At 40.3% G+C, this 21,291-nt stretch overlaps 1 protein-coding gene across 1 annotated transcript in view; it reads right to left on the reverse strand.

Moving 5' to 3' along the window:
* Nucleotides 1-448: 448 nt before the first annotated feature.
* Nucleotides 449-21,291, reverse strand: part of gabbr2 (gamma-aminobutyric acid (GABA) B receptor, 2) — a 186,933-nt gene continuing 166,090 nt past the window's right edge. The window contains exons 14-19 of the mRNA XM_007547581.2: nt 14,342-14,452; nt 13,130-13,354; nt 12,130-12,312; nt 10,141-10,270; nt 6,702-6,819; nt 449-3,518 (exon numbers count right to left, since the gene is read on the reverse strand). Of these exons, the coding sequence (XP_007547643.1) occupies nt 3,353-3,518; nt 6,702-6,819; nt 10,141-10,270; nt 12,130-12,312; nt 13,130-13,354; nt 14,342-14,452 (933 nt within the window). The 3' untranslated portion in view covers nt 449-3,352. The remainder of the gene's footprint in view (nt 3,519-6,701; nt 6,820-10,140; nt 10,271-12,129; nt 12,313-13,129; nt 13,355-14,341; nt 14,453-21,291) is intronic.

A 21,291-nucleotide genomic window follows, 5' to 3' on the forward strand; every position in this document is an offset into this window, starting at 1 on the left:
AATCTCCTAAAAAAAAAAAAACATCCAGGTCTGGATTAAATATTACAAAACTTGGTGGGTGAATTTATTTATTTTTTTTTTATGAGATAAAACTAAGCAAGAACTAAAAGTTGATTTGGCACAAAAACAGTACGGCGTGTCACCAAAACAACATCCACACTGAAACATAGTGGTGGCTGCATGATGCTCTGGGGGTTTCTTCTCTTCAGACTATTAAGCTGCGCTGTTTTACAAAAACTCCGGTCCCATCCTGACCCAATCATTTCAAATGTCTTCTGGAAAGCCGAAGATAGAGAAAGGCTGTGATTTCCCCCACATCACACTGAGTCCAATCATGCATTTATATCGACAATAGAGCGACTTCAATATAGAAGATTTTTTTTTTATTCTACCCGCAAGGTAGAGAGAGTAAATGTGGTTACACCTAAATGCAGCATTTTTTTTTTAAAATAAACTCCTTCAGAGGTCTGCATGCTGAAATTGAATCTAAACACATTACTGCGCTCGTTCCACCCCTAACAGATTGGTACAAGTTATATGTCAGGTTAAAGGTGGTAAAGACCTTTTGGTCTGTTTTAGATCAGAAATATGTGACTTTTTGAACAGGGGTGTGGACCCTTTCATGATAAAAATCAAATTACAGGTGATATGATGATGGAACAACAGCGTAGCTTCGTCACAACAGTTGCAACAACAAAAAAAAAACAAAACAAAAAAAACAAAACAAAACAAAAAAAACAGAGGTAACTCTGTGAATTATACATTTTATTTCATGCCGTCTTGAGAAAGCCAAATACCAAATACTCCATACATGGACACCATCATCAGGGTATCAGCAAAGTTGTACACAATCACGTATAATGTAATATATAAAATGTGCGGTTGGTTTTTGTTTTTGCTTCTCCTGAAGGAAGATCCAACCCTCTGGTAACGTCTCCCACTCATGTTCTGTGATTTGTGATTCTCTGGTTGGCAAAAGGTGCAGGAGAAGTCATGACTCCTTTTTGAGGTCTGTGCTTGGGTTGTTGTCTTTTTTTCCCCCCCTCCCCTCCTGCTCCTGTGCATCATAGCAGGGGCCTGGAAATGGGAGGAGCGCAAACCCCCGATATGTCTGACGGCAGATCCGTCCGTTCCCCCCCCGCCCCCCCCCCCCCCCCGACTTCAGCTCTGAATCCTCCCAACTTTTTCTGAGAAGTGTTCGTGTTCGACTGTGGAGAAATATCCTCCGGCTGGAGCGGAGCTTTCGCCGTGTGCTCCCAAAGCTGTCCCCGGTCACGGACGCATGGACTTTAGGTCAGTCTGTGACACACTGTTCGATTTACAGATGGTGTGGCCGATGTACTTTGCTGGGTAAGCGCAGTTTCGACCCTTTCGTATGTAGTGTGGGTCTCGCAGGCTACAATATAAGACAACAGGCACGGCGCTCAAGAAACGCCTTAAAAAAATTAAAAACCAAGACACCAATGGTGAAACAATATGCTGAGAACGAACCTTGCCGCTCTGAGTTTAAAAAAAAAAAGTATTTTTCCTCCCCCCGCTCCTTTTGCTTTTTCTCCTGCATTAGAAAAAACAAAAACAAAGAACAAGCGATACTCTTGATGACGGTCTTGGGTGAAGCTCAGCGCCACTGATATACATTTCCGTAGCAACCGAGGTATGTTCACTGTTGCCAAGTGTGGCTTGATCTTTCATTATGTTATCTGTGAGAGAAAGAGCCCTGTGTCTGTGCTAAATCACCGTGACCAGCAGTGGTGGCATCGCCGTCTTTGAAACCAAGGCCGCAGACAGGTTCGGGGCTCGTCACGCGAGACTTCGACACCGTCCACCGCCATTGCTGCGTTGCGCGTGGAAATTCAGGTTAACCGTTTAGTCCGATCAAGCCGTGGAACTGGTAGACCTACATTTTTTCCATCCAACATCACCTGTTTTCCCTCACCGCAAAGTTTCATCTCAAAGTCCTGTGATTTTGTGCTATTGCTGCACTCCGTCGCTCTAAACTGTGCTGGTAAGACATGAGAACAAGTTCAGATAGACGACTTGACAGTCTATTAAAACCAGTCTGCAAGCTTCAGTGTGACCACCCCCCCTCCCCACCCATTACTAAGCGCCAACAGCACCTGAATTCACCGGATGCTCTCTTGGGTTTTTTTTTATTTTTACGTTCACATCTGTGTATTTGAATTTCTTGGCATGTTAACAAAAGAAAAGAAAAAAAAAAGCTGTGAAACACTCCCTTGGTCTCTTTTTGCTCTATTTTCTCAGAGACCTGTGAAAAAGGCATAGCATTATTGTTTCTATAAAACATGCTGTCTGAAGACGGACTGATTAAATTGTAAAGTATGAAGGCCTTTACAAAGTCAGACAGGAGGTCTTTGACATAAACGAGTCTAGAAAAAAATAGCAAAGTGGAACAAAAAAAAAGAAAAAAAGAGCAACGTGCATCTCACTCCGAGTTAAGAGGCATGGGACCAGGGCAAATTTTGATGCATCTGTGCTGTTCGTTAGGCTAATATATTAACAGCTATGCTAACAGGTCTATGCCTCCGTCATACATCTGATTTGTAGGATGTTATATCTCGTAAGCCGTCACCCCTGCCTTTTGTTACAAGCGCCACACTTAAATCCTACAAATTTGTCCATTCACAGCATTTACAAAGCTTACAGTACATCAGTGTCAAAAGCGATGATATTTACATTTCTGCACGACGTCGAGAAGCAGACAGGGGACGCTTCCTTTTAACGCTCTCTTTTAGCCGGACCTCGACTAAATTCCCCTCGTTGCTCCCGAACTCGCGTCCGGTCACCGAAGCAGTGAAATGTTAAAAGTCGGCGTGGCTCACATGTAGCTGCAAGCACATATAGTACATAAAAACAGATAAGAAACAGAAACAATCCCTTTTGAAGCAGATAAGGCTACACGTCAGATTAGGGCTGGTCCACCGTTGCTGCTGGGGTGTCACTGTGCTTGGATATGGGTGTGTATCTCTGTTGTAGATATCTGTGTCTGACTGTGCATAAACGTGTGAGCAGACCTAAGCAGGGAGGAAGTAGTAGTAGTTTAAGCATCAACCGTTCTCCCCCCCCCCCCCCCCCCCCCCCCCCACACACACACACACACGCCCAGTTGTTTTTTTTTTTTTGACTGACGGCGTCAGTCCTCAAGAGACCCGAGTGCAGAGGTATGACGAGTAAAACTTTATCCCTCCCCCCTCTCTTTGTTCGACCCCATCTTCTTTTTCAGTCCAAGACGGAATAACGCACGTACGCTGACCATATCAGTCTGTTTGTCGTAGAAAAAAAAGAACCGTTTGTGTCTCCTCAACAAAGAGCGAAGCGGGGGAGTAGATGAGGCTCACAGCCCAGAGACCATTACCCTGTAGGAAGGGGGCATGTGTCTGTGCCTCGGACTGGAGCCCGGGCTTCCATTTGGACTGGTGCAGCTGGCGTCAACCCCTCCTATGGAAGGTAAGTATGCGTGGTGCAGGATAGGCAGCTGCAACGACAGTCGACGCTGTATGCTGCAAAGAAGGCGACAGGGATAGTGTCAGAAAATATAGCGCAGTGATTAGTAACATGCAGGATACGTGTTAAACATCATTTCACATGTGCACTTTGTCTGTGCCTGTACCACTAATCTGAATTACTAGATTTTTTTTTTAAACTTTTAGCTGCCTACTCAATTTTAGCATATTCTGATTTATGTTTTATTCTTATTTTTTTTTTAGTAAAATGCAATGTAAGGTAAATACATATTCTCACAGAAACCCAGCAAAACTTTTATGTAGACTCGACATATGTCAATGAAAGCAGGAAATGACAAAAAAAAAAAAAAAACATTTATCATATCTTTTCCTGATCTTCCAATTTTGTATTATCTATGAAAAATGTTTACATTTTTTTTACATTTCGCGACCAGCTTTTGAAAATGGGCAGATGGCGCAATAAGTGATGAATACTTCTACTGCTGCCAAATGTATAATGACGGTTGAGCAGGTACCGTTGCCTTGGTCAGTGGTGCTGCTTTGATTTGTGCTCAGGCTTGTAAAGTCTAATTGATCTGGACATCCGTTTGGATCATTTAGGTGTTGGTTCATCCAGCTTCATGGGCTGCTTTCACATATTTGGCCCCTCCCACGATTGCTGAGCATAGATTTGATATTGCATCACTGATTTTAAAAGAGCAACACAGGTGGGTGCACCTGTGTTCATAAGAATACTTTACACTCGCCCTTAGTAATGACGTCAACCAAGACAATTAATTATGAAACGAATTCATTTTGAAATTAGAACTAGATCTCTTGCTGTTTGTAACTGCACTCTGAATTTGCTTCCATCTCATATGAAACACTGAAAAACTCAGCAAGGATTATTAAATTGTCTTTTTAATTTGAGTTTATGCCCAAACCACAACCGATTAGCTGCATCGCGTCACGAAAGCAAAAAGCAAACGATTAAATGTCTGGAAAGCCACTGTAAGAAACATTTATTAAAACCAAACTCCTACAGCTTGTTTAGTAGCTTTTTAAGATGTCAAAAACGGCATTTTTTCTCGGTAAACATGTCAGCCACGTGTCGTGTCATTGATATGCAAATATCCCAAAAATTATACATTTCAAACTCCCCAAAAGTGATTGGAAAAACAAGCCTCAATGTTTGTCAAGATTCTTGAAAATTGAAACGTTGCTGTTTTTACAATAAAGGCTGGACGAGACATGAAAAGCAGATGTCTACAATTTACTCCTCCCTGTTCAAAAAAGACCTTTTCAGATAAGACTTTCCCTACTAGCTATAGGCGACATTTCAGATGATGGGAATTCACCAAATAAAATAAAATACAATAAAAAAACATGTAACTATGCCAACTATCTGAAGTTACTTTAAAGAATGGACTGCAGATGTCCAAAATTACCTGTAACAATCAGATTGTAGAATTCTAAATACTTGTAATAATGGCATTATAAATCACAAGATGTTAAATATAGTTAATATTTGTAATAGTGGGTAAATAGAGTTGCTACCCCAATAAAGATGGATAACAAAAGCTATGTAATAGGTCTTGGGAGGTGTGAGGTTTTAAACACTGGTTAATTCTGAACTGGACAAACCACCTTCTGATTTCTTTTTTTTTATTTTTTTTTTATTTCATTTATCCAGAAATTAAATATAAACATGCGCTTTGATGATCCTGTAAAATTTTATGATGCCCAATTCTCCTGCAACATACAGTTAGACTATATAATATATTTGGTAGCTGCTGCTACGTCAATTATTCAATTACTCCCAGATGCAAGACATAAACGTCCAAACAATGAACAATCTGAATGAGATCAGACCGGCGTAGCCTGAGTAAGTGAGGTTCTCACTTACTCCTCTGTTTGTTTACCGCAGAGCAACGAGCAGCCATTTTCCCCGGCTTTACCTCCATTCTTACTAAGCCCATAAGACCCCATTCCTCCAGCTTTCGGGATCATCTGACTAAAAGAACATTTCATGCTTCAACCCAGTGTGACACTTCGCCACCCCACTTCACCAGAATCTCTTCCAGTCGTTGGCAAAGATATTACATAACCAAAGACTTATGTAAAGTAAAAAAAAAAAAAAAAAAAAATTAGCGGTGGGGGGGTAATGAAATTCAAGCTAGTTCAGCAGAAGACCTAGAAAAATGTCACAATTAGTGGAAATTTAAAGTCACTGTAATTTGTAGAGCTATGCCTGATCATGACCAGTTTTTATAATTGTGCTTAGTCATAAACATCTCTTTCCCTTTAAAGATGATGCATTAAATTCTTTGTGATTTTTTTAATTATTATTATTATTTTTTTTGCATTCATTATGTCACAAAGCATTCGGTCTGTGCTAGATTGTCTATTTATAACTCTTTTCAAACTTCTGTGTATTTGTCTTCTCTTCCTCTTCACCTTCTCTCTTGCTACCTCTTCATCTCTCTTCCCTCGGTGTGATCAAACATTTATGTGGCATGGGAATAGCTCCGAGTGTTCCTTTACTTCTGTTCTCCTCCCTGTCTATTTTCAGAGCTGCTTCCAATGCAAACTGTAAATCAGTTGTTATATAAGCCCGTGCGAGTATCTGCCTCCTCTCTTGTCTGTCTAAACAGCTTTCTTCTTTAAGTTTGTCTTCTCCCTCTTCTGGCCTCCTCTTAATTTTATGCCCTTTTTTTTTTTGTCTGCCCGTCTTCTTTCTCGCCATCAATCTGGCGTTCTTCTCGTGTTCTTGTTAAAACCGGCGTGGGAGGCAGAATTCTCAATGATGCATGAAATGCCGTACCCTCCTCACTGATGAAGTCGTCATGCCTCGGCTTTGCTGCCTTATGAATTATAGGTGAACACTGATGTGCGCTGGTTTCACGAGCGTCTTAAATGTCCGAGAGATCAGCCGTTTTCAAGTTGGGGCAACAAAATCACTCACGTCTCGGGATGGAGGGGGGGGGCTTCACATGAGAGTTATAGTGTGTTTTGCACACGTGTTCACATGTCTTTTCATGGAAATGGGAGGGAAAAGCGCAGGGCTGGTCCGTGTGTTCAATGGGCTCGGGTTGCCAGAGCAACTGCCTGAGAGTTTCTAGTGGTTGCGCTACATGTGATGTGTCATCTGCTGAGAGAGCTCGCTACACAGTGGGAAGGAAGGGGAGGCAGGGGGGAGGAGCGCAGGCATGGATGTGCTATGGAAATATGAGATCTCACTGTTCAGGTGAGTTGATATCCTCCAGGGGACCTCTGCTTATTCTGGAAGGATCCATGGAGCCCCACTGCGCCTGCGGTTTTTGCTCCAGGTGGTTTTTCAGTATCGATTTCTCTCCATCTGCATTGAAACATGTGTAGACATTTTGGGAGAAATTGTTAATCTGTCAAATGGGACGCATCTCAGTCGTTATATGCACCGCCATGATGCCTCTGATTTTCATAATGAAAATCCTTTTTATTTGACATCGTCCACTGTGACCCCGTACACTTTTTCCCATAACGTTACGTTTTCTTTTATATCGCTGCATGTTGCTATTGAGCTTCTTGCTAATGTGGAGTACTTGTCACATATACTTTTAGACTTCCAGAGTTTTTGAAGTAAACATTTTATGCATCGTAATCACAGGCAAAGTTCGGCGTCAAAACCCCAAATTTATAGTCGTTAACACCAAGCTGGAACTGCAGGGCTCCTTTTTTGCCCCCACACATGTCCCAGATTCCTTTTCAGAACTTGTTGACCTGATTCACTTATGTCAGAACCCCCACCCCAACCCACATTGGACATCTGGGCTTACTGAACTATTTCAGAGCAGTTTACTTTATAAAAAGATATAACCTTGAAAATTTAAGAGTTGTGGGGGGGAAAAAGTGCTGACCTGTATATTTCCACATTTCTATGTGATTTTATTTATTTTTTTTTTTAGATGCAACAAATGTTTGCCTACAAATAATATTTGACATTCATGGCCATGATGAGTTTATATAGATGTCTCAGTGCAACAGCCACCTGCACATAGAAACGGTTACATTTAAACATAATTATACAGTTAAGGTCTATTGCAGCTTGTAAAAGGCTAAAACTGTATAAATCAAACCTGCCACAGACAGTTTTGTTTGTTCTAGGAGTCATGATGGGCTCCTAGCATGCCTCATAGACAGACAGAACATAAAGAATCTTATAAAACAGTGTTCAAATTAATTTTATACATGTAAGCAGTTTAGTCATTTTTCCAAATATCTCATCAAAAATAGTTTTAAAGCTGCAGTACTGACTGTTTTACATTAAGACAAAAATAAAATGTACCTTTCAAGCAGATTGTTGTGCCTAAAGAATATGCTAAAGGTTTTAAAATGACATGCCATAATTTACATTTGAATCCTGGAGACAACAGCTTGGAGGCAGCGACGATGCAGAAACCAACCAACGCTGGGAAAAAGCCGACACGCTGGAGATCTTTTTTTTAAAAAGAGCTACATGAACTGGGATTATGCATCCAGATTGTGTGTCAAGAGTGACAGTGAGCAGCACCTCACATTCAGCTTTCCTCTGCATCTCATTATGGCCTCGTTTCTTATAAGATCACGATCGAGACCTACGAGCGTCTCTGCTTCAGAGGGAATCGTGGAAAAGTCGATTTTGGCAAAAAAAAAATAAAAAATGAGCCGAGCTTATGTAGAACGGGTTCAAAGTGTGTTTACGCCGCTTGTTGGTAATCACATACAACTCATTAAAATTACCGCTTTGTAATTTACAGTAAGGGTTGCCAATATTGTGGTGGCAATTAAATCTATTTTCCCCACTAAGTTTTTCCTTAATAAAAAAAATGGAAAAAGTATTCAGACGATTTTTCCCCCCAGTACAAACATTAAAAAAAACATATTATCATAACTTTGTTCAGAGATGCTTTGAATCTTTACTACTTGTACTTTTTAAAGTAAAAAAACATTTTAAATGAATATGTATGCAGAAATGAATAAATAAATAAATCCATCAGTGCATCAAAATAGGCTTCCTGTGAATTTTCTGACATTAGACAGAACAATCTAGCTTAATCTGCACAAGCAATTACAATTTGACTTAACATAATAATAAATAATAACAATAATAATAATAATAATAATAGTAACAATAAAATAATAATAATTTGTGGAATTATGTTTGAATGTTTGTGCTAATCATAACTGTTAGACAAAATAAGTGAGATTATGCAACGATGCCATTGCAGAATATCTCGTTTCAATAATAAAACGCAGACAAAAAAAAAAAAGCCTTACCTAATAGCAAACCAAATTTAGCTGCAGTGTTTTGGTACTTGTGTATTTATTTATTTATTTTTATTTTTTTTTTATGAAAAACAAACTGGAGGTCAAAATCGTCCCAGATGGTAGCTTGTGCATTAATTACCTACTAATTAGGACAACCCTGGCACGTCTTTCCCACCCTGTGTGCACGAGAAACATTGCTTCACCGCCACAGCGCAACGCCACAAACAGACTTCATTCAAATCTATTATTTTCTCGGCTCAAAAACGAGAAAGAAACGAACAACAACCATGCCATGTGACATATAGGGATCAGCTTTGTTAACGTGTGAAGGCGCCTTCGCAGATGCAGAATCTCACAGAATTTCAACGCTCTCAGCTCCCCCCGTCCGCAGAGCGAGCACAGCTGTCTCGCTCTTTGCCTCACCCAACTCAGACAGATCCATTAAATGCCCCCGAGAGCAACTTTACGCTGGTGTGTGCATCAGGCAGGCCGAATCTGGCTGTGGTACATCGCCATCTCCATCTGCTGGAATCTTGTCAGCCAAAAACGGTCATCCATTTTTGTTTGTATCACAGATAAAGATGCGTTCATCTTTTATTGTAGGAACATAGTCTGACGGGAAGAAATTAAATTGAAGACGCGGTTTCGTACTGTCACAGCTGTCATGCTTGACAGGTTGTGAGAGCACCTAGCAAAGGTGATTCCAGACAGTTGCCCCCGTTTGTCCTTTACCTGTCATGGAGGAACCATTTTGACTGACTGCATAGGCCATTTGCCAAAGACTAAAATAAAAAAAAAGGTAAATACCTCCTTACCATTATAAACTCTAGGCCCAAATTACTTCCGAAAACATTTTAATAGTAGCGGCATTGCTCCACCTTTTTTCCAGGGCACCTTAGATCGAATGAACTTAAAACAAGGGCAGCGAATTAAGGAGACTACAGAGAAGACAGCTGTTGGTGTGTGAAGAGAAAACCACCGTCAGCAAAACTGAACAGTTTTACCCTGAGGAAAACCCACTTTTTAAAACGTAACTGAAATGAACAAAAAAACTTTGAGTGGACTGGCTGCCCATGGAGGTTCGCAACTGAGCTACTGGGGCAACCAAATCATTTCTGACCCCTGCCTAAACTAGTTCCTAAAAATAAAATTTTGAACTACATATCATCTCAGTTTGTTTAGAAATGTCAGAACTGTCAAACGACCAAGAACTCTTTTTTTTTTTAAACTATATTTTCAAGCTTTAATCCGTTTATAAACGCGTGTTTCTGAAGTACAACTTTTCAACAGCGAAGTAAGGCATTTATAAGTACATTTTCAGAACTAGATTAAAGATCCACTTCAGAAAAAAACCAAACAAAAACAAACTGAAACACACAGTGTTTCTTCTCACCTTTGCCGTCTGTAAAGTTGCGTATGCTGAGGATGTTGTTGGCGTCTGGGTAATGGTTCTGTTTAATGTAAGGAGTTTTCTCTGGGGTGTCCTGCAGCTGCATGGTCACTTCCTCCAGCTCCTTATCCAACTTTTCACACAGAAAAGACATTTGTACAGCATTAGGTCCTGCTGTGCCTCGTCGTTATATGGATGAACACACACACACACTTGTGACAAAAAAAAAAAAAAAACGTTCACAGACAATGTAGCTCGAGTAGGCAACGTTATATGAGCCACGTGAAAGTGCTGCAGTTGCTGCTCTGTGATTTCAGGCAGAATTTTAAAACCCACTCATGGCCTGCAGCCAGAGTTCTCTCTTCCCCCCTCCCCCCCATCCCTGTCCCATCTGATTAGAGATGCTGTCCCTGTGACCCGGACCCCGGCCTCACCTGCTCACCCTAATCGACCTGGCTATCTGTACTGGCCTCCAGTCTCAACTCACTGCTGCATTGCAAACGCTGCATCAGCCAGCTCAGTTCTTGCTCATAGGCGTTTTCTTTTTTTTTTTTTTTATACATTTTGTGATGCTACAGCCATGTATGTATGTTATATGGATTTTATGAGACAGAGCTCCCCTTTTAAGTTTAAACGGAGAGGAAGCTTAATAAAGTTGTCAACATTTATTTACAAATAGAGGTCCAAAAACTGTGGTCTGCAAAGATATTCACCCCCCTTTTACTCTAATGCACCTAAATATAACCCATTTCATTCAAAAGTCCCCCAACTAATTGTCACCTGTGTGTAATTCTAACAAAATATAAATACAGCTGCAGAAAACATTAGCAGCTTTACGAAGACAGGTGAACACAGCGGACAAGTCGAGGATAAAGTAACTCTGGAGGAGCTGCAGACATTGTGCGCTCCAAAAATAAGGACTTTATGGAACAGAGGAACAAAAGCATTGCTGAACGAAAGCCAGAATAATAACTCGCTGTTGCAGTCTGCAACCAGTCAGGCTGCAAACGCAGCACTGTGAGAGAAGGTGTTTTGGCACAGATGAGACCAAAACTGTATTTGATCCATTTCAACTTTCAACTGAAATTTTATTTATTTATTTATTTTCCCCCAGTCTCAAAAGGTGTACATGCACACCACACTTTTCAGATGTTTATTTGGAAAGCATTCTGAGAACAAGGTGTCCAGTTGGACTACCACATAAAATCCATTTAAGACACGTCGAGTTGGTGTTGATGTAAAAATATGTGAAAGAATTAATATTCAACCCGCCTCGAGGCACAAAGCCAACTCCGTGCAACAGATTCCTGGTGCTTCTCCGTCTATCGTGCTCCCTGCTCAGAGCTCTCACCTCCTGTTTCAGCTCCTGCGCTCTCACTCTAAATTACCCTGTCTGTCAGTAAACTCTGACATCTGAGCCGACTTGCCTGAAGGTTCTGCGTTTTTGGACCGGCGCTGAGTCCATAATAAACACTGCAGCTCCCGGTAGCTCAAGCCGTTATAAACATCCGTGTCTTCTTAGTTTGTGTCGTCATTTCAAATCGAACATAAAAAAAAAGGGGGAAGGAGCTGAAATTCACCCCCTAAATTACTGAAAGAACATATATCCTCATGTTATGTAAAATGAGGGCGCATAGAAAATTGTGACCATCTCTTGACCAGTGACCAGAGCAGGTATTAACAATTATCCATCTAAGAGGTAACAAAGTGGATAAAAAAAAAAACGAATCTGAAAATTAACTAAATGTGGGAGAGCTATTATGTCTCAGATTTACTGGAGATAAATGCTTGGCTGTTTCTTTCTTCTCTTTTCAAACTTCAAGCGAAATGATTGTACCTGTAATTACATTACCTTTAAGATGTCTTTCTTTTCTTTTTTTCCATTACGGCATTAAAAGCCTCTCTAACTATGCCCACTTTTATGTCTCATACCTTTATTATTTGTTAAGAGGAGCTTTAAACAGGAAGCCTTTTTTTTTTTTTTGCTCAGACCTCGGTTATCCTCATCCGGAGGCGGTGGTTGTCGGTTTGCAGCCCGTCCAGTCGGGAGGTGTTGGTCTGGTTCACGCTGGTGACCGAGGTGGAGGTCTTGGAATCTTCCTTCTTCTGATTTTGGGTGAACTTTAACCGCCGGTTCTGCGTGGCTGCGTCTGGGTTTGTTCTCATGGTGATCAGCTGTCGGAAGGGTCATGGGATGTTAGTCACTGTTGTACTCAGGCTGATGTTACACAACACGACTGTTTACGGAGTGTTTTAGGAGCCAGGAATATGCGAAGTGAGTTAAGGAATTTGGAGATAAGCAGCCATTGACTGGTCAGTCAAAGTACCTCCCTCCCTCTTCTAATGGCTAACGGCACTCGCATGGTAGCATCAGAGTGGATTTTATAAGAAGCCAGAGAATGCTCTGGAACTAAGTATGAAGCCGAGTCAATCTGTGCCTCTCCTCTTCCCCCGATTGTGCAACAATGCCCATGACTGTCATCTCCACACATTTTTTTTCTTGCTTACGAGAAACACAATGTTGGCTGGCTCGAGAAGTCGCTGCTTGGAAAAAGTCCTACTCATCACTTTAAGATAAGGCCCTTATGAAACTGCAGTTGGGAAAATAAGAGCGGCATTAATGTCAGGCAGCAGACAGCCAGCTGGCTACTCAAGCAGCTTCCCTGAATAAGCCAGTGAATGCCAGCTTCTAATACACCTACTTTTCTACTCTATAAAGAGCAGAATGATGAAGTGTGATGATATTTTACACAAAAACGATATCTGTGCAACCCAGTGCTGCTAAATTCAGGGAATGTTAAAATGCATAAACATCTTTGAAAATGGCCGCTGTTTGAGATGTCCTGTAATAATAAATAGTTTCACACTTTTAGCAGCTGCAGAAATAATAGTTACCATTTATCAAAACAAATTAGATGTTAGAAATGTTGTTGTTTTATTTTTGTTTGCCATATTTTTTACTCAAAATTCTCTGTCGTGTTTAAAAACCAACCTTAGGAACGAAGACAAGACAGAGGGTGATGGTGCTACAAAAGATGATGACGAGAGCTACGATGCAGAACTGGACATTCGGCTGATCCCTGGTCAGAAACGACACGGCTGCGCCAATGATGCACATGATGCCAACGTTGTACACGCTCATTCCGATGTACTTGCTGTCGTTGAGGGCAGGGATGCTCACGTTCCTGGTCTCCCACGCCAGAAAGCAGCCAAACAGCTGTAAAGAAAAGGGGAAAGGAAAAAAATGACAAATTGCAGTTTAAACGGATGACTCAAGACGGCCAAAAGCCAGAAAAGAGGAATCAGAAGCTAACTTTGTTGAATGAGATGTCTCAGAAGACAAGAACAGAGATAGTTGTGAGAGCAAAGTCTTTGCATGGAGGGACAGAGGAGCTGCAGCAGAGGATTACTACACAAATTACAACGCGCTTCCACTGATGCATGTTGGTGTAATCAGAGAAGGCCATTTAGAAATGGTCATCAGAACCTCAATACATAAACACCCATCATCTGTTCATCAACCATTGTGTCCCTCCTTCCATCCTGTTGTTTTGAAGGGCATGTTTTACTCCTGAACCTCCTCTTTCTTTAATTCTCCCAAGATATTTTACACGTCCATTATAGTATTAATTTTCTTCCCACTTCGCTCTCAAGTAGAAAGACTGAACTCTGTCGAACCCTTTCTGATGTCTGAACTGAATCTAGATAAAAGGTTTTCAAAGTTTTCCGCCACCGTGACAGACCGCTCTTCTAAGTTGAATAAGTCTATTAGAAACAGGGTATTATCGTACTTTATTTCATACTATTGCACCGTTACATTTATCTGCTGTAAGGGAACAGATATGTTTACAGATCATTTTAAAATGTAATTTGCTTTCGCAGAGTGCTGGTCCACTTTGAAACCCGCCTGAAGCAATATTAGCGTCGTGTTATGAAAAATCTGTAATTTTTCATAATCGCACATTATGAAAAACATCCTTAAAGTTAGAATTTTTCCAATAATTATTAAGTGAAGATGCATTTTTTTCTTCACATTCTTGACACAAAGACGGTGCATATTACTGTTTTAAATTTTAAAATGATTTTAATAATATATGTTTTTTTTTTTTTTTAATAATCTGCAAATTAAGATAGCACAAAGAGTAAGCGGGTGTGCATGCGTGTCCAGACTGTGATTATGCTGTCAGATTTTTTGTTCTCTCACCATTAGCAGTCCCTTGTAGGCATACACGATGCCAAGCCAAATGGTCATGTGGGTGTTCTCACAGTGCTCCAAGAAGGGACGGATGGCAATGTCCCGGCCTTGTGGGTCCGCCTGTTGGCAACACGAGAGGAGGGGGAAAGAAATGAGTACAGCACACACAGACGTGTCTTGTTCTGTGGAAGAAAAAAAAAAAAGTTTGCCAGATGACTAAGTGAAAACTTTAAAAGATACACACACAGGAAATACTTAGTCACTCGGTTTCATTTTAAGTTCCTGTTGCAGACACCTTCTGACGCAGGAGCATAGGCAACACAAGACCGACTGCTGCTGCTGCGAGGAACCCAACGAAACTCGCTCCCATTGCAGCCCTCTCCAAAGGTTAGTGAAAATGAATGGACTGGTACAGGGGCAGATCTAGAAAAATATCTATGGGGTGGCAAGAGGGGCGCAATGATCTTTTGCATCCCGCCCCGGTGCAAAATCATTGCGCCATGGTGGTAGCCCCACATGGGTTTGCCCATTTAGGGCCCATGTAGGGCCCACGTAGGCTGTGGCCCTACATGGGCAAACCCATGTGGGGCCACAGTGGAACCCGCGGATGTCAGCCCTCCTTTCCTTCATATGGGGCCTACCTAGACATTTTGGCAGGGTATCGCCACGTTTTACGAACTGAATGAATTAGTTCAGTTTTTGTCGCTAGTTTAACTTTTAGGAACTGTAGCGGCTGCAGTGCGCCGCAATAAAGCTGATAAACAGGTGAAGAACAAAGCTAGATAAAATCAATTCTACTGTATTCTGCTTTTTCTTGCTCTGGACGTTACCCTACACCCGGACCCGTTGCCATGGAAACGGACAGACAACAGCTCAACGAGCAGATAGAGCAGAGATTACGGATCTGAGGAATCAACACCAAAATCAAACATTTCCCACACACAAAAAAAGTAGCAAAAACACCAAAACAGAACATCCAGTCTGTTACATTAAGTTGTCAGGCTTGATGTCTATATTGCGATTATTAATAAATTTTCACCTGAACACAGCGGAGGTTGATTAACTGATTTAAACACCTGCTCTACTGATGACTTGGTGTGCGGGTTGTCCTCTTTTAGTGCTAACGGAACCAAAACACACCGAACTGCGCAGCACATGCTAAGGTTACCAAAGTCAATAGCAGGCTAGCAACAGTTAGGCTAGTATAACTGACTCACTGCTCACTTTCTCAACGTTTTCTTTAAATTAAAACTTTTTCCTCACCTGTTAAATCTGAAACCCGTGAACCTTGTTGTCCATGACTGTCATAGGGTTGAATTAACCGCTAAATATTGCGTCGTTTTTCCAGATTCTAACGGTGATTGTGGCATTTTCCTGACCACCGATATTCCTGACTCAATGGGCAGCAATTAAATGGCGCATGTGTGGCGCACGATAAGTCATGTAATGTCCAGTCTAGTAATGTCCTTCTCTCGCACTTGCCGCTACTTAGCAGTATGTGTCAGGTTACGATGTGTTGCATTCAGTGTTATCGGAAAAAAGAGTTCCACGCGCTTAGTGTCCAATTTTCCATAACCATTTATTGAATTCATAGTCGCCAGCTGGGGTGGCAACAGGGGTGGCAAGACTCTCAGTTGGGGTGGCAACTGCCACCCTATGCCACCCCAGTAGATCCGCCCTTGGACGGGTAAGTAAGATGCAAAATGACAAGACAGTTTATATACTTTGCTTTTTTTTTTTTTTTTTTTTAGCAAAATAGAAATATTGCAACCACAAACTTTAATGTATTCGACTGGGATTCTTTAGAGCGAATGGCCAATCATTCATAATTATCAACGTTTCTTTACTGATGAAAATGTTGACCGGTTAGTGGTGAGCTTATGCACGCCTGAGGAATTTTTTTTTTAAGAACAATCTTTCACAATAAATCCAGCTCAACTCTTTCATGTACCAGCTTCACAAATCTAGACGCCAATACTCGTCCCATTCTTTGCAAACACTCAAGTTCAGTTGGATTGGATAGAGAGCCTTTTCGAGCATAAATGTTCTAGTCTTGGAATAGATTTTTCACTGGACTTAGCTTTAGACTTTGACTGGGCCGTCCTAACATTTGGATATCCCTTGGTCTCGACTATTCCATTGTAGCACCGGCTGTGCGCTTACGGACATGACCTGCTAGTAGGCTTTTGGTAAATTACAAATAGGACTTCTGAACCATGACATACTTTCTATTGGTCATAAAATTTCCAATAACATTTGAGGCAGCAAAGTAAGGAAATATAAACATGGCCTAAATTCATTTGCATAGTACTGTATGATAATTGGAAACCACATGTGAAGATACTCAGAATAATCCCATGCTGCTCTTCCAAATCGTCTCAGACTTATGTAGACTACCTCAGCAGATGGTTGCTGCATGCAAGTGTGTGAATATTTATAGGACAGCAGTGCGCTTCCTAAAATTCAGTTCATAAAAAAATTAGCAGAAGAAAGAAGGGACGTTGCAGTACCCTGTATTTTAATTCTCAATCCATATTAATAGCATGTTGTTTGAATGTTTAGTTTATTCTTTACATGTTGCCATTCAGTGGTTTCATGGCATTCATTTATGTTACTACGCTGAAGACTCACCTCTACATTGATGTGTCTGCACGTTACCGCAAACCTATGAATGCACTTGATAACTTCTGATCAACTCTTTAGTTAGTGTTAATAAATAAAACACTAGCTGCAGTTATATTTTGAGAATATTGTTCTATAAACAGCTTTTTTTTTGTTTTAGCATTTTTTGCTCTGTGATTTGATCATTTAGGTCATTATTCACTGACTCTGTGAATAATATTCTATGAATAAGATTTAACTGACCGATTCAATGTTTATAAAACATTGCAATGCAAGCATGCATGAACAAGTGAGCGTGGCTAAATTCTCTATAAGACGGTCCTACAATGTAAAGTCTTATTTTTTTTTTTTTCCTTTTTATTTCTTCACAATATCATATGACAGTGCTGTTTTCTTACTTTAATTTCCAAATTCCGACTCGGATATATAATATACTTTTTTTTTTCTTTCCAGCCTCTTAAGAAGCCCCGATGTCTCAAAACAGAAACACATTAAAGACCGAGGATTGCATCGCTGGCAGTGAGATCACAGGCTCCGTCAAAGCTCTCTTGTAACCCCCTCTGAGAGTTCCCCAGCAACCTTGCTTGGTTTGTGTCACTCATGCCCGTGAATATGCTGCGACTGGAGTTTGGGTTTCTTGTTAGCTTTAGGTGAAGCTTGGGATAAAAATGGGTTACCGCTTGAAAAGCCATCACGTTGGTGGAGACATCGAAAACTGGGGCAGGAGATGACGCACAGACGGGCTATTTTTTCATTTCCTTACAAGGAACGACAATTAGCTGGCATAGTGCTGAGAAGGGGATCTGAAACGTCAAGAATTATATTTTCATCATGGCGCTTCAAGTAGCTTCTTCTCAACTCCTGCTAGACAACCGGCTTGGAAAGGAACCGAGTACAGAAATGGTAAACAAAATGTGATGCAGTAAAAGTAACTATAAGAAGCTGTCTGTCCAGCTCATGTTCCTATTTGGTGATTTTTGTCCAAGAAATCCAAATAAGTACAAATTTGAAGTAATAAATTACAAATTATTATCCTTTATGTTAATTTTTGTAGCTCAAACTTGTTCTTTAGATGGCAGTTAGAGGCACAAGTACATTTACACAGTTTCGAGGTAATAAGTGAACACTGGCACACTACAGAAATGTTTGTGTGGGGTATGACATGTTAGAAATTACTTTTTTTAATGTAGACTCTATTTTTAAACAAATTAATTTGAGTGAAATGCTTTTAAAAATATGTTAAAATGTAATATTTTTAAAAACATTTAATTTATTTTAAAACATTACTAAAAAATTTCTTGGCTGATGTGAAATATTAGTCAATTATTATTATTTTTTATTTAAATAAAAAAAAATAATAATAATAAGAGCAAAAGGAGAGATTTGCTCTTAAGCCTGACTCTTTCTTTTTATGCTGGCCAAATTATACCCATAAAAAAAAACAAAGTTTTACTGGTTTCAGTCATATAGTTTATCAATTTATATGTAAGGTTACATTAGATGACCATTCCCACCTTTTGTTTGACTAGTAGAGACAAAAATCTTCAAAATAAAATACATAATTATCATCTACGGTCATCCTTCTGGCTGAACAACAACATTCTGTCCCAATAATGTTCTCTTATGTTTCACTCTTTGCAAATCCTTTTATTAATTTACTAAAGTGAGATGCATTCTGCATCGGTGCTCTTTGCGTAGCTTTGGCTCCCAGCTAACTTGTGTCACCAACAACTAAACGATAAGAGAAAACGAGATATAATGCTTATTAAGCTTGGGCTTGTATCGCAGCACAGCAGACAGAAGTTCTCGCCTTTTGGAGAAATGCTGTCTGGGGAGTTGCCAGGCAACAAGTCTGGAGGCGGCAGACGGCCCCAAACTGGTGGCGATGGCAGCAAAAGTGCCAGTTTACTGTCATTTTTCACAGCATTAGCCCTCTAACGGGATCACTCCACGAGGGCTGCAAGCATGCACAGTGCATCAATGGAGAGACAAACACAGATGATGCAATGACGGGGAGAAACTAGGTGCAGGTGGAGAAGCAAGGAGGAAACACACAACGAAACAGGGTATTGTCCAAATAACAAAAGGCCAAAGGGCCAGAGTGGTATGTCATCCTGTGTGAGGCATGGAGTAGCACAGGCTAATCCTTCAGAACATGTTGGTAATATAACCCAGCTAATTATCCAGCTGATATCAGCTTGTGGTGCGACCATAAAGAACAGAATGGCAAGACGGAATAATATTCAGTGAATTAAGAACTTTAATAGAACTTCTAAAGGATTGTTTATCCTTGGTTTTTGCTGGAGCCCATCTTTAAAAATCAATATGTGTTGAATGAAAGTTTTCTAACTGCAGCCAATGGACGCTAAGCAATGTGAAAAGACAACAAATTAGCAGATATGAGCAGCTTATTTAAAATGGGCTTGTCTGAAAAATTTAGCATGGCAGAATGACAATTCTTTTCCTGAAAATATCGTTCGATCCTGGAAGAAAACACAAAATGTATTCAAAGCTAAATCGGCACATAAAAAAATATAAGGTTCCCTTTTGTTCTGCAGTAATGTTGAACTTTTTTTTTTTAAGAAAATAAAAGCAGGTATGGATTTGCACCTTCTGATGAATTATCTATCTCTAGGCAGCCTGGAGTCTTTTCAACTTGTTCTGACTGAACTGAGTGAATTAAAAACAGTAGTTGAAAGGACTGCAAACACTTTCAAATGCTATGATGTGCAAGGGGAAAAAAACCCAGGCTTCACAGGCAGATAACTTACTAATCCCCCATTAAATGTTGGGATGTTCCTTTCAAGTAATCTAAAAGCTTAAAAAACATGAAACCAAAAGTGACACCCACACAAAGAAGCCAGTCTCTTTGATTTTTTTCCCCTGGCTTCATCGTTACAGCTGCACTAGGGGCTGTTTTAGGTGTGCATCTCAGCCTCTGCCTACAGGGGAGCAAAAAGATAGAGTACAAATAAGGCAGGAAATTGAGAGTTTGTTCACCGTCAAAGCGGAGTTGTGTGTACTTCTGTGAGCATATGCGATTACAGGTACTGAAGATCAGCGACTAAACTATTGGCAATGAAAACAATAGTTTCATATAGTGCAGTAAAAGAAAAGTATTTTTGCAATGCAGATAAAATTGGGCGCATTATGTGAAAATGTTTTCATATAATTCTTCTGGGTTATCAAAAGAGCTTTTTAGCCAATGTATATTGGCCTTTGTGTTCTTTATTTTTTTTTTGTCAGCAGCTATTTTCTCCCGTGGATCAATTTTTTCTTATAGGCCTTAACTGAGTTAAGAGGGGGCTTCAGTGCTTTAGATGATGAGCTGGGTTCTTTTGGGACTTCCTGGGTGAGTCATCGATCTGTTCTCGGAGTAACTTTCATATCCACTCCTCCTCATTCACTGGAGTCCCAACGCCTCAGAAATGGCTGTGTAACTCTTTCTGAATTGATAGACTTTTTATTTATTTTATTTTTTTTGGGGGGGGTTGGGGGGGGTGACTGTTTCTCAAAGTTTAATTTCTTTAAACTGTGGAATGATGAGATGCTTTTTGAGATATTTTACCTTACTTCATGCTGTGTGACAGGTTCTATTGAACCCGGTTTCTAATTAAATAGGTCTGCGTGTATTAGAAGCTGATAAGCAACAGTATACCATTCTTCAATTTAAAGTAGGCAAGCGCAGTGTGCTGGGCGTGGTATTTAACTGAAACCTCTTCACTTTACTCACATCAAAACGAAAAAATACATAGAGTGAGAGAAGGGTCATTAATTTTGGATGTTCCTCTGGATTGTACACACGTCTTTCTGTTCTGACTTTGGAGTTGTGTGTGCTGACTATCCTCCTTAAGGTGACAGTACAGTCTGTGTATGGTTAGGGAACATGCCAAAAGAAGCTGTGCAAAAGAGAAAGTAAATTCATACTTTAATAAGGAGGAGCAATTTATTTTTCAGAAGATGATTCTGGACACCTTTTCCATTAACAAGAAGAATTTGAAAACCACTTATTGTAAATACTATGGTTATCTTTGTCTGATATGAACATTTCTTCAGTGATTTGAAACACTTGAAGTGTGACAAAAAAACTAATCTGTACTGGGTGTGGAATCTTCCTCACAATAACATATCTCTGCACAGTTGAGCCATCAGGAAAACAACTTCTGAAAACATCAGTCATAATGTCAGTCAGTTCCACTGTGGTGGAAAAAAAAAAACCCCCAACAAAAACAGGTGGAGATTTTGACTCTGTCAACAATTTGTGTTGGTGTGCTTTCCTGAAGCCGAGGAGAAAATAACTGTGATGAAAAATGACAGGGCAAAAAAAAAAAAAAAAA

This window comes from Poecilia formosa, unplaced genomic scaffold (assembly GCF_000485575.1).
Source record: "Poecilia formosa unplaced genomic scaffold, Poecilia_formosa-5.1.2 Scaffold21, whole genome shotgun sequence".
NCBI classification, from domain to species: domain Eukaryota; kingdom Metazoa; phylum Chordata; class Actinopteri; order Cyprinodontiformes; family Poeciliidae; genus Poecilia; species Poecilia formosa.